At 44.5% G+C, this 15,359-nt stretch overlaps 1 protein-coding gene across 1 annotated transcript in view; it reads left to right on the top strand.

Moving 5' to 3' along the window:
• Positions 1-7,597: 7,597 nt before the first annotated feature.
• The window catches only part of CDH2 (cadherin 2), a 114,484-nt gene continuing 106,722 nt past the window's right edge, over positions 7,598-15,359 (top strand). The window contains exon 1 of the mRNA NM_001001615.2: positions 7,598-7,706. Coding sequence (NP_001001615.1) covers positions 7,632-7,706 — 75 coding nt within the window. The 5' untranslated portion in view covers positions 7,598-7,631. The remainder of the gene's footprint in view (positions 7,707-15,359) is intronic.

Here is a 15,359-nt window from a genome sequence, read left to right as displayed (position 1 = left end):
AATGGTTTTAAAGTAAATCACAAACATGCATAAAGAATTTCTGATAAACCCTATGAGGCATATAAGCTCTTTCACTATTTATCTTTGGCTGTGGAGTAAGCGCTATGTAATAGAGATACCACTGGGGTAGCATCAGGCCAGGTAGCAGCAGCACACAACTCAGTGCTGGATGCAGCCTCTCTGCAAATCAGAGCAAATGCTTGGGTGTTTAGCCCCTGCTGAGTTCCCTGCTGCTGCCTGCAGCTCAGGAGCAGTGAACAGCCTTAGTTATAGCAGTAGTTGATGTTGCACCCTCTCTGAAGTGGTTCAAAGAAAGGCCCAGGCGTGGCTAAAAATGCGTCTGTCGCTGATTTGTAAAGTGAGATTTTCCACTGAAGAAACACATTCACTGGGAAAAAATAACTGCCACAAACAAGGCTTGTGGTGGGTTCTGTCACTTTAAATCAAGCCTCCATCTCTGCTATAAAAACATGCCCTGCCTCTCTGCAAGTTATTGGCCCTGTTGGGAAAATTACCAGGCAATATTCTTAAGCCTGTGTTACAACGAGGTCAAAGTAAATGATGAAAACGATCCCCTCTGACTTCAGAATGTATAAACAGTTGATGTGATCCATTACCAGTGGAGAAAAAGGAAGAGACTTCATTTTAAAGCCAAAGAACTGAAGTCCTAGATTATTATTTTTTTCTAGAATCAGCACATGTACTAAGTGGTGCTTCTTAACAGAGAAACAGATTTGGGGCTGTGACTAAAAATGATAATAATAGCAATAATAATAATTTTACATTTCAGAACTACTTCTGTATAATTCTATAAAATATGGGCCATGTTTTCATAGATGACGAGCACTCTGCAGCTCCCATGGGCCCTGAAGTGAAAAGCAGCAGAGAGAAGTTTCTAACTGCTAATACAGATGTAGGACATTCACAAAGGAGCACAAGTCATTGTGCCATGGCAGCTGCTAACACCTTCATCCAAACAGCCCTCCTACCCTTCGGTCTCACAGTTATCATTCTTATTTTTATATACAAAAAAGAACCAACAATCAGCTGCCTGGTAGCTTTCAAGGGCACCATTCAACTCCTGTTTCATCAAACATGGCAGCCTGCACACTGGTGTGGAGAGTTACAAGCACATTCCCTCAGCTCTGGGGATGGAGGCCTCTCGGGTAGAGACAAGGTGGACAGCTGTGAATTGTAACGCATCCCAGTGCCATGGGAACAGCTCTTTCTATCTGAAAGAGCCCACTTTCGGACACAGGCGTCAGACTTCTCACCATCTCTCCCACTGGGAAGGCCTGACGCTATGAGGCCCAAACCCCCAATCTGCAGGCTTCCAGGGGTCCAGGCCCCTTCACCCAAAGGAAAGTATCCTTCCTGCGTGAATAAATACTTAAAGACTTCCCAGAGTTCAGACTGATGATCCAGTTGTGTCAATTTATACAGCATTTAGGGATATTTTAGACTTGCATTATTGCAAAACAGAAATATCTCCAAACTGTCACATCAGAGAAGAAAGCCATTTAGAAGTCCTACTAATAAAAAATGATTCAAAATGAGGATTTTTTTTTTTTTTAAATCATAATATCTCTATGAAAATTTGTAAAATATTGCAGCGTGGATATTTTACCATGTGTCAGATTTTAACTTGGAGAGAATCTCTGCAGCCGGACTGTAAACACTTTGAATGAGAGCATTATTATTATCAGCCCACCTGTCAATAAAAACAATTTTGAATCCACGACTTCCTAATTTTCTAAATGCTCTAAACTTCTTTCATCCTTGGAATAAACCATATACAATGTGTATTTTAATCTCCAACTCTGGAGAACATTGACTGTGATCTAAAATTCACTTTTTGTAATTGCAATTTCTTTCCTCGAACCAGAAAAAGGTATCAACAGGATACCAATTATATTAGCACGCTGGGCCATTTTACATTCTAACTTCACATTTCCTACGATAAACATAATTATCACTATTATAATCCACTACAAAAGGAGATATCTATGAAGTGCAACTACATCTTATATTGAAAACAGTTTATTCACTGAAGGAAGCCATATGTTTCTGTAATTTTGTGACTAAGTAAATTTTAAAGCACTGCAATTTTATTTCCAGTACCACATCCAAGGGAAGCATTGTCTCAGTCCTTCAGCTTTCCTTTGAGACATCAGTCAGAACCAGCTTTGTGCTGTCAGGGCCTTTGAAGGGGGGCAACAAGGATATGAAAATAGATAGTTCCTACCATCTCTCTGCCACTCAATACACCAGAGACCCTTGGAAACTCCAGAGAGGTTCCTGCAGTCTCCAAATAGTGTATGCTCACTTGTTCAGTGAAGATGGCTTACACGCAAAATTTTTGCAACACAGTGGTTACTGGGAGAATCAGAAGCACATTAGATGCAGACAGACTTAGGATACACAGATAGGAAACTTCTCTGAAATACAACAACATAATTTTCAGACCTGCAACAATGCCAGACTTTGATGAACTTTAATAAAGGCCGAGGAAGGCACACCCTCAATATAAGAACTAGGCTCCTTCCAAAGTCAAAGTCTGTTTTCCAGAGCCTGGGAGTAAAATCCCTCAGTGAGACGGCAATAACAATTTTATAACAAAAATAAAATATTTTCCTTGATCTCATTCTTCAAAAAGGATAAAAAGATTTTTCCTGAAGTTTTCAAAAAGCGCTTGGCTCAAAACAGCTGACCAGCACAGAAAATTCAATCTAGTTAAATAAAAGAAAGGAAACAGTAAATGCAAATAAGATTGAGGGGTAGAAAATATTAAGCAAATTTAACTATAGGTGTTGGTAAAATTTCTGCTCAACAACAAAAGAGACAATCCACATGAATTACGTTTTCATTTAAACAAATTATTATTTATGTTGGTTTACAATAAACGATTGGGATTGCAGTTCCTTAAATGTTATTACCTGGAAGTCAGCAGTAATAAGGCTGTTATTCTGGAAATTTCAAATTATTTATTTATTTTTTCTATGTGTTTCCTAATTTTTAGAGAAACTAACAGGTGTTCTGCCAGTAAATTCTGGCTATTGGTGAGGAGGAAGTCTGGGACTCTGCAGACTGTATGAGTCTGAAAAAGGTGAGGCTTCTGATCCCAAGATTGGGTTACATGATTTCACTGAGAGGCTGATCAAGAAAAAGGAGATATTTCACTTCAAATAAATGAATTATAAGCAAATAATAAAAAAAAATTGACTGATTTTAGTGAAACCAGCTTTTTAAGAGGCAAGTCCTGTTCCTTCTACTGGCCTGCCGTCTAATGGAACAGTTATAGGAAACCGTAAAACTTTCTTCTGTGATGATTATATGAAATTATCATATGCCATTCTTACAAGTTATCATCTTTTCAATCCTTTATCACACCACTTTATTAAGGAAGGACATTGTTCTGGAAGATAATTGTTTGTTATATATAATACATAACCAAACAGAGATGCTATGTTGATCAGAAGATCTTTTCCTCTGTCTTGATTTTCAGTAGAAACTCTCCAGACTGCACATCTTACAGGCACTGGGCAGCGATGCTGAATGAGCTCAACTACGCTGATTCCCACATCATCAAACATAGGGTATAGACATAAAGCAAATTATACAATATGCAAATATGTAGCATCTCAGCTGTATTACACATGCTCAGCTTCTTCTCCATAGAGAAATCCTTTGCAAAATGTACTAGCAATTAACACAAATATAACTGGTGGCAGTTATGATTTAGCTATCAGAAAAAGGAAAAAACACATCCTCTTTCACCAAATCATATATATGTATATTTAATATACATACGACAGGAAGAGATTAATGATGCTGTGAGTTGCTAAAGCAATGGAGCTGCTACATACAGTTTCATCTGCTACATGCTGCTTTTATGCTAACCCAGACGATTTTCCAATCTGAGCGGAGCAGCCCATAGACTGCAGCACCCTTAGACACATCTCCATATCTTGCATGGTCTTCATATAAGAAAGGCTGGAGAAACACACACGAAATCCTGGTTAGCTCATAGTACGTGCAGCCTTCTCATGTCATAGTAAGAAACAACCCCTGTTTTTTCTGGTATCATGATAAAACTCTGCACTAAGAACTGAATGCTTTCAGAAAGAAAACAAGATTGCAGAGAATGAGGAAACTATTAATTAGTGTTTTGCTATTGTTTTTGTTGTTTTTTTTTAAATCAAACAGATATTTTGTGGTGTGCAATGAAAACAAGAAAAACGGGTAAATTAATATGCTCTTAGTCCTTTTGCCTGTTACATTTATCCTTCCATTATTAATTCTAAATAATGCAGTATAGCCTCCACCTTGTAAATACGTAGGCATATGAACAGCAGGATGCAGTGTGTAGTACGACGGAATTTTCTGAGATCACATGTATAAATGTTTGTCAGATCAAGGCCTAAACTGTCAGTAAGGTGCTTAATTTGAATTGAGGAAAGAGGCAGTGGCAGTACCTGGCAGATTAAATGTATGGATCGGCCCACGAGGGAAAAGTTCTTTTAGTTTTCAAAATATTTGAAGCCATGAGCTCTCTAGTATGTTCCAAATTGAAAACATTCTTTTTTTCTTTTTCTTTTTTTTTTAAACAGAATTTTTATGAACCTTAGGAATGAAAATTAATTTGGACAAGTTGAAAGAGAGACTCAACTCCATGACTAACATGGGAATTACCCTAATCCTCTCTTCAACTTAATCATAGAATTTTAACAAGGTTTTTCTGGAAGCCCTTGAGATCTCCTAGGTTGAATGTTAACGTGTCCATTATTTTTCCACTGCTTAGAACACACTCATAAACGCAATCTGTAGCTGAGTTATGAGATAAACCCTGTGAGCTCTAAATCACTTGTTTGAATCTTGGCCAGAAATTGTCTCCATTTGCATGATATATATGAAGAGGGCTGATGATCACAATCTAGTTATCAGTTCTGTTGATGATCTCAATCTAGCACCAATTCTAACTCCTAAGTCCCAGCTATACGCACTTGTTACTAGTTTACTTCTAAAACAAGCTGTTCTCTGGGGGGTCATGCTGCAGAGGAATAGCAGAAGCCCCGAGGAGCCATCCATGTCCATGAGCAACCCACAGGTTTCTGCTCTGCTCTCAGTAGTAACGGTGCAGAGATTATACCACAAAAGGTGTAACCTGTCCCTTGCTCTATTTGATTCTCGTGATCACAGCACCCAGAACCAAGAAAGTCCACGAGTAGGAGAGTACTTTTGGTTACAACAGTGTAAATGAGGGAAGCCACCTGCTTAGTAGAAACCCATTCAAGGCTAAAAGATTCAGTATAGCAGTGTTGGTAGCAGTTTTTTTTACCCTGGTTAGTATTTCTGCTAAGAAACCTGAAGGCAGTAAGAGAACTATAAGAAGCATCAGGCAGAGCACAGAGCTGGTCCCCTTCCAGACACGCTGTAGAGCCTTTTGCTTTCTCGGGCCTGTAGGGATGGAGGGGCTGAGGAGGTATGAGGGGTCGGTCTCCTCCAGCTGATAGGTAATTATTCCCATTGTACTGCTTGTTTGTGGCACTGTTTAAATTGTATGCTTTGCATTTTGTAGCACACTTGTGAGAGTGAATACATGGTCAAACAGCACAGTTAATTAACGTTATTATTACGTTTACCCACCCGAAAATACAAAGAGGTATCTGTTACTGAGGGAAAGTCAGCGTTTCATAAGGAAATCCAAGCAAAAGCTCAGGGTAAGCCACAAGGACTGTGTGTGCTCTATCAGGTGCAAACTCGGGAAACTCACCGCAGTATGAAAATACAAACACCAGCAGCAGCTTTCCTGCTCACTTTCCTTCTATCCCAAGCTGCGTTTGAATCCAGAACCGCGTTATCAGACACCGCTTCCTTCCTTTATTGCCCATCACAACTCTTGGCTTCGATACAATTTCACGGGCTACAACTTTAAGAAAGCGCGGGGGGCAAAAGGGGGGCTGATTTTCCTGCCTGGGCTGTCCCTCCTCACCCGAGCCCCGTTTGCTTTTTAATGTCTCCAGGTGGGTACGGTTCTCCCCGGCCCGGGGCTGCCTCGGAGCCGCGGTCCGGCAGACGCACGGTTCGGGTGAGCGGCTGCACGGCACCGGTCCCCGGTGTTTGCCATTGCGCAGCTCATCGTGCGAGCGTCCCCGGCAAAATGTAAAAGCAAATCTGCTGTTTTCTTTCAAAACAAAAGCAGGGGAGAAAGAAAAAGAAAGAAAGAAAGAGAAAAACAAAAGGCAGGCGCTGAGAGTGTTTTTCATGCAAGCTGAAGTGTAAAACAAGATGCTTTGCAATAATGCACCATTTTGAATCAACACTTGGCGAGATTACCTTCCTGGGAATGCCTACAAATCCTCCCCTTATTATGTCCCAGGATGGGAGCTGCGATGCATGGACACAAAACAACTTTGCTCAGTGACCTGTGGGCGAGGGAAGCTCCTTGCCAGCTCCGCCGCTGACCCAGCACTGATGGTCGCTGCTGTGACTGGTCGCTCAGCAGCGCTCCCCGTTTCCGTTAAGCACGCTGACATTTTTTGGACGCGCGGACCGCAGCGCCGGCCAAAGCCTTTGAAAAACATTGGCTGGTAAATTCGGCAGGTAGTTTGGAATAGAAAGGAGTAAGGAAGAAAGAGGAAAAGATAAGGGAGGAGTAATAGAAATAATAAGAAGCAGCCTCCTCAGCAGCACCGCTAGAGCCAAACTTGGGACGCCGGCAGCGCCCCGCAACCCCCGGGAATGACACCCCTGGGTCCTCCCTCTCTCCGTCCCTCCCCCTCGCCCCCCCCAAACAATCGCGGCGAAGCAAGTTAGGAGCGTTTCTGTAATTATTTTTCTCTTTGTTCCCGGATTGCTGGCGCTGCGGGGTGCCCCAGCCCCGTGCCCGCTCCCCGGAGCGAGGCGGGGCAGCTCCATTGGTCGTAGGGAGCGGCAGCTCCCGGCGCGCACACACGCACGGAGGCTGCTCGGTATTGTTATCATCGTGCTTCGGCGGAGGGCTCTGCGTGCAGGGGGAGGGGTGGAGGGAGGGAAGAAAGAGGCAGAGAGAAAGTGGAGACGGAGCGTGCAGCAGGGCTGGGGCCGGGGCAGCGGCGGGGCCGGCACGCCCGGGGCGAGGCGCTGAGCTGAACGGAACCGCCCGCCCGAGCTCGCCGGGGAGCAGCGCGGGGAGGAGAGGGGCGGGCACGATCCGGGCGTGGGGACGGCGCCGAGGACTGCCGCGCCGAGCCGCCGCCGCACCGGCCTGGCAGCAGCAGCTACTTCTTTCTTATCTCGCAGCCTTTTGTTCGCCCATCCTCCTCCTCCTCCTCCTCTTCCCTGCCCACCCTCTGCACCGCGGAGGGGGCTCGGCAGAGAGAAAAGCAGCCTGACCCGGAGCCGAGTTTCCCCCATCCTCCGCCTCTCTCCGTCTCTCTCTTCCCCCGCTGCATCGCTGCCCATGAGCTAGAGCGGCAGGCGGCAGCCAGCGCCGCGGCACCGGCTCGGGCAGGCGGGGACAGAGCGCAGCCCCGGGAGCCGCCGGCGCCCGACCCTCCCTCCGCTCCCGCCGCACCCCTCGCCCCGCTCCGGGCTCCAGCCGCGCTCCAGGACCGCCGGGGGCCGCCCCGCCGCCGCCCCTCCTCGCCTCCATGTGCCGGATAGCGGGAACGCCGCCGCGGATCCTGCCGCCGCTGGCGCTGATGCTGCTGGCGGCCCTGCAGCAGGTAAGCACCGCCGGCGGCGGGCGGGGAGCGGGGCCGGGCTGCGGCTCTTTGTTTCCCCTGCGGGCGGCGGTGCCCGGGGAGAGCCGGCGGGAGGAGCGGCGGGGCGCGGGCGAGGCGGTGGTGCGCTGCCGGCCACCTGCTCGGGGCTGGGGGGAGAGCAGGTGCGGAGGGATGCGCGTGTGTGTACAGGGGGGGCAGGGGGGGTCCGGTCCTAGCTTAGTGGGCGGAAGAGGGGATCTCTCCCTCGTATCGAGCGTGGGGGGGAGAAAGTAGCGGAACGGACACGGTGCGGGGAAACGGGAGCCGTGCGGCGTAAGGCAGAGCCCCGCGTCCCTCCCGGGCAGGTGGGGCTACAGCCCGGCCGGCCTCGCTGAGAGGGCACGGCGCTCCGCCGCCTCCGGCTCCGTGCCCGCTAATCCCTTCCCGGGAAGAATTTAATCAGCCGCCGCCTCCGTGCGGGCGCCGCTCGCCCACCCCCTGCGTGTAACGGGAAATTCTAGCGGGACGAGACGGGGCTCCGAAGTGTGTAGTGTGCGGCCGGAGTCCCTCTGTCCGGCCCGGGAGGGCTCGAGGTGCGGGGCACTCTCGGGGCAGCGCTCGGAGGGGAAGCGGGACCCGGCCGGGGCAGGTGCCGGGCGGCAAAATAGATCCCTCAGGGGTGCCCTGAGCGCCGGGGGGACGCGGTAGGAGCGGGTGGCGGCCGCTGTCCCCCGGCTTTGTGCCGGCTGAGCCCAGCGCGGGGGGCGGAGAGGGCGGTAAATCTGAGGGACAGATGGCGCAGATCATCGCCTCTTAATGGTATTTACGGTCGGGGCATTTCTGGCGGGCCGGAGGAGAGGCCGAAGGCCAGGCCGGTGGCGGGGAGAGGGCCCTGGGGCGCTGCGGCGGTTTCCTCCTCCCGCACGGGCTGCAGCCTGGCCGGGCCGGCGGCCCCTGTCCATGGTGAGCAGCGGGGCGGGAGGGAGCTCTGCCGCCTCTCCGCCGCTCCCCTCCCCGCGTGCCCCTTCTGCGGTCCCCGGGCGTCCCAGCCGTGCCTGGGGCTTGTGGCTGGCGGCGGGCAGCGCGGTGAGGCGGATTTCAGCCCCGGCCCTCAGGGGGCACGGGGCTGTCTGTCCATCCATCGCGACGGAAGAGCGTCCGGCAGGGCTTGACTGACTTCCATGATAGCAGCCACCCTGCTCAGAAACTTGTGGTGTGCCACTTTCAGCTTTGTTTTATGCTTGTTTTTGCCAGTGTGGAACCCAGACTTCGAAAACCAGTACAGACTGATTTTTAGTGCTGTTTATCGTGCACGCTTTCAGTTCTGTTTAGTCTTCCCATCTCAGTGACTCTTCAAAGCCCACGTTGTGCACTGAGCCTTTATTCCATCTTTTTCCTACCCGGGGCAGGTTGGAAATGAAGCCCGAGCTGTGAATTGGGGACAGGAGGGAGCCTCACTGCTTTCATGCATCACTCAGTGTCACCAGCGTGTTACGCTTGGGGAATCCAATTTCCCCCTTGTTTGGGTATCCATTAAATCAGGTTAGGACTGATTTTTAATAGTGTGTAACAAAATTGGAACTTGGGTATGAAATCAGATTTATAGACCTGTGTCTGAACAGCAGCTTATTTATTTATTTTTTTTCTTTCATGCGTACTGCAGAGAGCCCTCACGAGCAGGATGCAGTGAGAACTTTTTTTTTCCTGCCTTGGTACCTGCTCCTTTTGGTTTGTACAAGGTTATCTGTTTAAGGTTCTTCTGCAGTGTTGAACCTTCCAGCTTTTTCCTGTCTCTTTGCAACACAAGAGCTCTCTGCCTTTATTGTCTGAAGTTATTGATCACTCATTTTTCATCAGTGATGTGGAAAAGCAGTCATGATGGAATGCTTGATCATAACTGGAAGCGTGTTTTAAGTCAGATCTGTGGGTTCTGTGTATGTTCAGGAAAAAGGGCTTTAGATTTCTGGCACTGTGTAATGCACATGGGATGCAAGAGAATGTAAACTGCACTTGATTTTGCTGATCAGCCAGTTCAGTGTGAGGCTGGAAGCACTGTGTAAAGAACCTGGGAGAGGGCAGGATAAAAGAAGCGGTATCTGTTTTTCTGCCCCAAAACATCAGCTGCTTCTGGAACAGGGATAACAACAAAACAGAAGCAGAGGAAGAGATGGTTTGAGTGTTGGGTTTATGGGAATAAAACTGAGATGAGTTTAAAAATTAACTGAAAAAGGGAATAGAAATTGTACTCAAAAGGGGAGTCATTTTTTTTCTCAAGCCCAATGTGATGGGACCACTCCATGGGTGTTCTCCATTTCTGAATCAGAACGAATAGTAATGCGATGATAGAGCCTTGTGTACGTAGAAGACTGGTTTGAATTCGAATTATGATGACAGGAGACATAAGTTATTACTCCCCGCAGGCACTTTTGGTCTTATTCCAGGTCTTAGCAAACGTATCCAGGTGATAAAACTGCTGCCCTAAATGACATTCCTGTTAAGCTGCCTCAGCTGTGAATTCAGTGATTGAGTTTCTTGTCAACCAGACCACTCTTACCTCCAGCACCGGTCTCTGGCAGAATGGGGTGAGACACATGAATGCAGTTCTGCAAAGAAGGAGCGCTGAGATCTTTTATTCTGTGTATCTCATAACACACGTGTCTTGGATATTGTTTTTTTTTTTTAACCAAACTATTTTAAGTAGGATAGTAGATATGTGATATAAGAACTAAAATGAGCTTGAGGGTGTCTCTCTTAAACAAATCAGACTCAAACATCATTACTCCTTTGAAAGTGAACTGAATGTGTTTTATAATGCATTTCATAAGCCCCGGAACAGAACACTTACGTGAGTGGCTCAGCCGTTATGGATCTTTCTGTCCTGTTTTTGCTTCACCTTCAAAGAATATGGGAAGTTGAATGTGGCAGGATGCTGCAGCAGAGAGCTCTCTACTCCCTGTCTGCCTGGTCTAGGTGATAGTGGTGCCACTGACATATCCTCAAAATACAGATATCTTCAGAATTGAAGAAAAAAAAAAAAACAAAACCAAAAAACCATACCACACGTATTTTTGGAAATCTCTCTTTGGATGTTAAACTGGATGCATTATTTCAAAATATGTTTTTCAAAGAGACTTTGTAAACTGCTTTTTCTGTCTGTTATAGGACAGATGTCGCTGAAGTAGGCAATGAATTTTTGGAATTGAAATCACTGGTTGACAAAACAGGAAATAATTTTGTTTTCTCTTCTCTGAGCAGGTATTGTAGCAAGCTCATAAATATATGTGATGCCGATGTAACAGAAGATAGATATTTTCTTGTACTGTCAATTTATATTTTTTCATTTCAATAAATGATGTGCGTTTTCTAGAAAGCCTTCTACTGCTCTCTTCCTTTGTGTGTAGTACTGCTACGTAAGCATGCAATTTAATGTGCTATAAAGAAAAGTCAGTTAAATTTGTGGGTTTTGTTATACCTGTTTTAAAATATCACTCTGAATTGTCATATTTTTGAACTACATCTAGTTAAGAAAGTGTAATTCAAAAACTTCCCATCTCTTGTCTTTCTTTCTGCTCCCCGAAGTTGGAGGAACTCCCAGAAGCATCACTGGAAAAACCCTGTCATGTCCTATCTTAATTATTTTCAATGACACTTTTATGTCAGTAATTTCAATTATTGATGTCTTTAATAACTGAACACATAAGAAAATTTGGTTCTTATAGTAGTATAACAAGTAAATTTTAGTAGTACAATATTTAAAAATAGCCTGGGGAAGTTGTGAATCAAGTTATTTTTGCTCATTGCAGACTGTCTTGCGTAAGGGACTTTTTGTCATGTGGCAGCAAGCAGGAACTGTTGAATGGCTTTTCTTGCCTGAATGAGAGGACAAACTCCTTGTCTCTCACTGGTCTTTTTTTTTTTCCTGAATGCTTTTTTGTTTTATTTACTTTTATTTTTTAAGTTTAAATAGCATGTAGTTGAGTAGCTCACCAGCTACCGGCCGTTAGGATAAGAATTTATACTTTAAACAATATACACATACAAGACATCAATTCGCTCACGTATGAATCTGAACCTCTGATGTATCATGGTGTTTTTTATGTATTTATTTTTAAGCTTTTTTTGTTTTGTTTTGTTACAAAGCACAGGAGAAGCCTGTAGTGTCAAAGTAGATACAGTTCGTTTATCTACTACCTCATTATTTCCAGTTGTGTATGAGGTAGAATGGGGCAAATCCCATATGAATGATGAAAATAAAATAAGCACTTAGCATCTTTTGCAGTAGAAATTATCGTTTTTATAGCAATTTTCCTCACCTTTCACTGAAGTGATACTTGTTGCTTGGTCACTGGTTGCCCATGCCAGGCAAAAGTGAGTTTGTCTAGAATCAGAGAATCATTCGAGTTAAGAAGAGACCCTTAAAGGCCAAGTAGTCCAACTTCTCTGCAGTGAGCGAAGGCATCTACAGCTACATTAGGTTGTTGAGTGTTCTGTCCAGCCTGACCTTGAACATCTCCAGGGATGGAATATCCACCATCTCTCTGGGCAGCCTTCTCTAGTGCTTCTCTGCAAGAGAGAGCTTCAGGAAAAAAGGTGGCATGCATTAACGTGGGATGAGTTTGAGGAGGATTTGTGTCTTGCCAGAGAGTTTGTAGCTTGTGGCTGGTGGGAGAAGGATCTTCCTCATCTGAGTGTTGGGCTGTGTTCCAGCTCCCGTTCTTGAGGCAGCAGATCAGTGGATGACCTAATCTGCGTGATTCATAATTTGATTTGATCCTGCAGTTCCCACTGAAAGATCATGGGAGCTCTATCTGAATAAAGAGGGGAAATTAGGCTTTCTATTTTTAAATGACTTATGAAAACAGATACAGCAGCTTCCAAGATGGAAGGTATATCACTGCCAAGTCTTTTCAACGATTCACTTAAACTATTTGGTTTTAGTCAGTATTCATGTATTTAATTAAATATCATATATCCAAAAGGCGCGTTTATCCTCTCCTCTAGGCACTCCTTGACATATTTAAAAAATATATTTTTACCAACAGACTCGCCTAGGGACTCCTCCATTCCTTATAATTAGCACATAATTATCACCCAGCAGCTGAAGACATAGTTAAAATTTTGTGATCCCCCGAAAGAGTTCTTCCAGATAGGCCTTGCAAGGCCTCCCCTGAAGGTCAGAAAAACCCAGAGCTCTTCTGTGTACATCACTAGCACTTTTCATGGGCAAAGATGCTGAACACAGACAACCTTTATCATCAAGTCAGAGTGAGGAAGATTCAGTTTTTTGAAGAAATTGGGATATATTGTCAAACATAGGGGTGGGTTTAACATATTTATTTTTTTATTACAGAAATGTGACTTTAACTTATAAAAAATTCATTTAATTGTGGCATTTCAGTTGAAATTTTGAGTCTTTTTCTTCTCTGATAGGAACTGTGGCTTGCTTGGAGAGTCATGTGTTGGAAGATGCGGGGCTCCATGTTCTCCTTGTTGATGGAATGAGAAACTCCAAACCAGATCAAAGCTTTGTCTGTATCAGATGTGCCCATAAATGTCTCCATAGTTAGTAAAGCAAATGAACAGCCCTTGTTTCTCAGCTGGGCTTAACAGAGGAGGCTATGAGCATGGTTTGTGAGACTCTGGATTGCAAACAAACAGTAACCAGTGGTAGTTTAAGGCAGTTTGTCTTAAAACAAATGATAGTGTAGAAGTTGTAGATCCCGTTATTCTGTGGAGGTATTTGAAAGCTTTGAGTATTGGTTGAAGAAGCTGCACTTTCTGGTTTGAAATCTGGTTCACGGAGTAGAGCACTAATGTGAGTTGAAGGTGCTGTAATGAGAACTGCTCCTGGTGCTGCTGAAATAAAGGTAACTGGTCGACCTCTGGGAGAACTTGGTCTGGCCCTGGCTTGGACAGCTGCTGGCTTCCAGAGCAATTTGAGTGAAAGGCACATTTCTTTCTCTCTGGTTGCAGTCCACAGTTGAAAACAAACTGTACTTGACTGTATTTGCTGGAGTACTGCTCGACTCTCTTTAGTTGTGTGAAGGTATAAACTGCTGCGGCTCTTAGCAGTAAGTCAGAGATTAAGAGAGATGCTGAACGTTTTCAAGTGTTGCATCTAAAGCATATTGGAGATGTGGCAGTGATCCTGCAAGATATCTTTCTCATGCCTGTTACTTCGTGGTAGTGAGTCGAAGCTTGTCATAAAGTAAGATCCACCTCGTGCAACATATTGCATTATGTCAGATGATGTGTTTACCTAAAACTAAAAATGGTTAAAACGATCTCTGGAGTTATGTAAGTTGTGAATGAATGCTGGGTACAATTTTGGCCTTTGAATTAATGAGGAAACACCCAGTGTCTTTAAACACAGTCACAGATGTTTCTGTGATCTGTGCTTAAGTTGAATATTACTGTCACAATTGAAAATTAATGTTGCTTATTAACGAGGGAGAGCTCAAATACCCAGTTCCTGCTCTGTCGTACATGTAATTATGTAAGACTTTGTTTTGAGCTTCACACAATAATGCCCTGCGAATTGGCTGGACTTGGCAATTAGCAGCTGTAATACATCCAATTATAAGTGTGTGGTATGGTATTTTCTCCGATGCATACCTCTCCATTTCTCATTTTACTGCACAGGCTTATTTTCCTATAGGAGTAGGCTCTATTCAGCATAAAAGAAAGAAGTCTTTCAGAAACAACTTCCCTTGCATTTTGTTACAATCAATATTAAGAAATCTAATGTTGTGGTACATGCAAATGCAAGCAGTGCAAAAGCAGAGACTTTGATATTTCAGATGAATAGATACTGCTGAACTCCAGTGGTGTATGGCATACACACAAGGAACAAGATCAACCCTGTTTGAAAGCAGTCTTTAAGAATCCAATTCTGCAAACATAGGATGCGTGTTGTGATATGAAATTGTTTCTACAGTCATGTGGTGAGCTTGCATTTTTAAATAGGTGTTTCCTTACAGAACTGCATTTTACATGCGGCTGTGTCTTAGCAAGTATGGAAATTGGAGAGAGCTATTAGTCTAGAACCATCAGTGTTAATGGAACAGTCCTGTCTGGCTTTATTCTTGTTTCCATTTACAATCTTTTCTCAAGTGTAAAGCCTACATGGTTGGAATAATGTTACTGGTGGTGTTTAGAAAAACATGTAAGTATGATTCCTTTACAGTTACAAAGTTCAGATGGTCACGGAGGACTTTATTTATTTTTTCTAATCCAGCTGGGGTACAACCTTGAATTTAAGCCAGATTTCTACTTGTGAAGCTAAAGTAACTGGAGGGGCAGGGTACGAAAACAGCAGGCTCAGCTGCTGTATCAAAATGACCAGTTCTGTTAATTAATTGAATAATAAGTTTTGACAGAGGGCTTCTAATGTATGTCATGTTGCTTCATGACTGCAGCGTGTCTTTTGCATTTAGTCTGAAATGTAGAGTACTAAGTTTATATGCATGACCTTAACAAGTTTGAGTAGGTTTTAGCATCTGGAGATAACTGTGTAATGTAATGAACATTATTAAAAATGACTGAATTGGCTATAAGGGGAAGGAAAATAGTTTTACAGTGGTAACTATTTTGCTTTTGCAAAGTCTGCTAGTACTTCAGAGAAGAATTTTCCATGTGCTGATCTTGTTCAGAGCTTTGTAACTGTTAAGTAGG

This window comes from Gallus gallus, chromosome 2, assembly GCF_016699485.2.
Source record: "Gallus gallus isolate bGalGal1 chromosome 2, bGalGal1.mat.broiler.GRCg7b, whole genome shotgun sequence".
NCBI lineage: Eukaryota > Metazoa > Chordata > Aves > Galliformes > Phasianidae > Gallus > Gallus gallus.
Note: the sequence above shows the minus strand (reverse complement) of the source record. Positions and strands in the feature narration are given on the sequence as shown.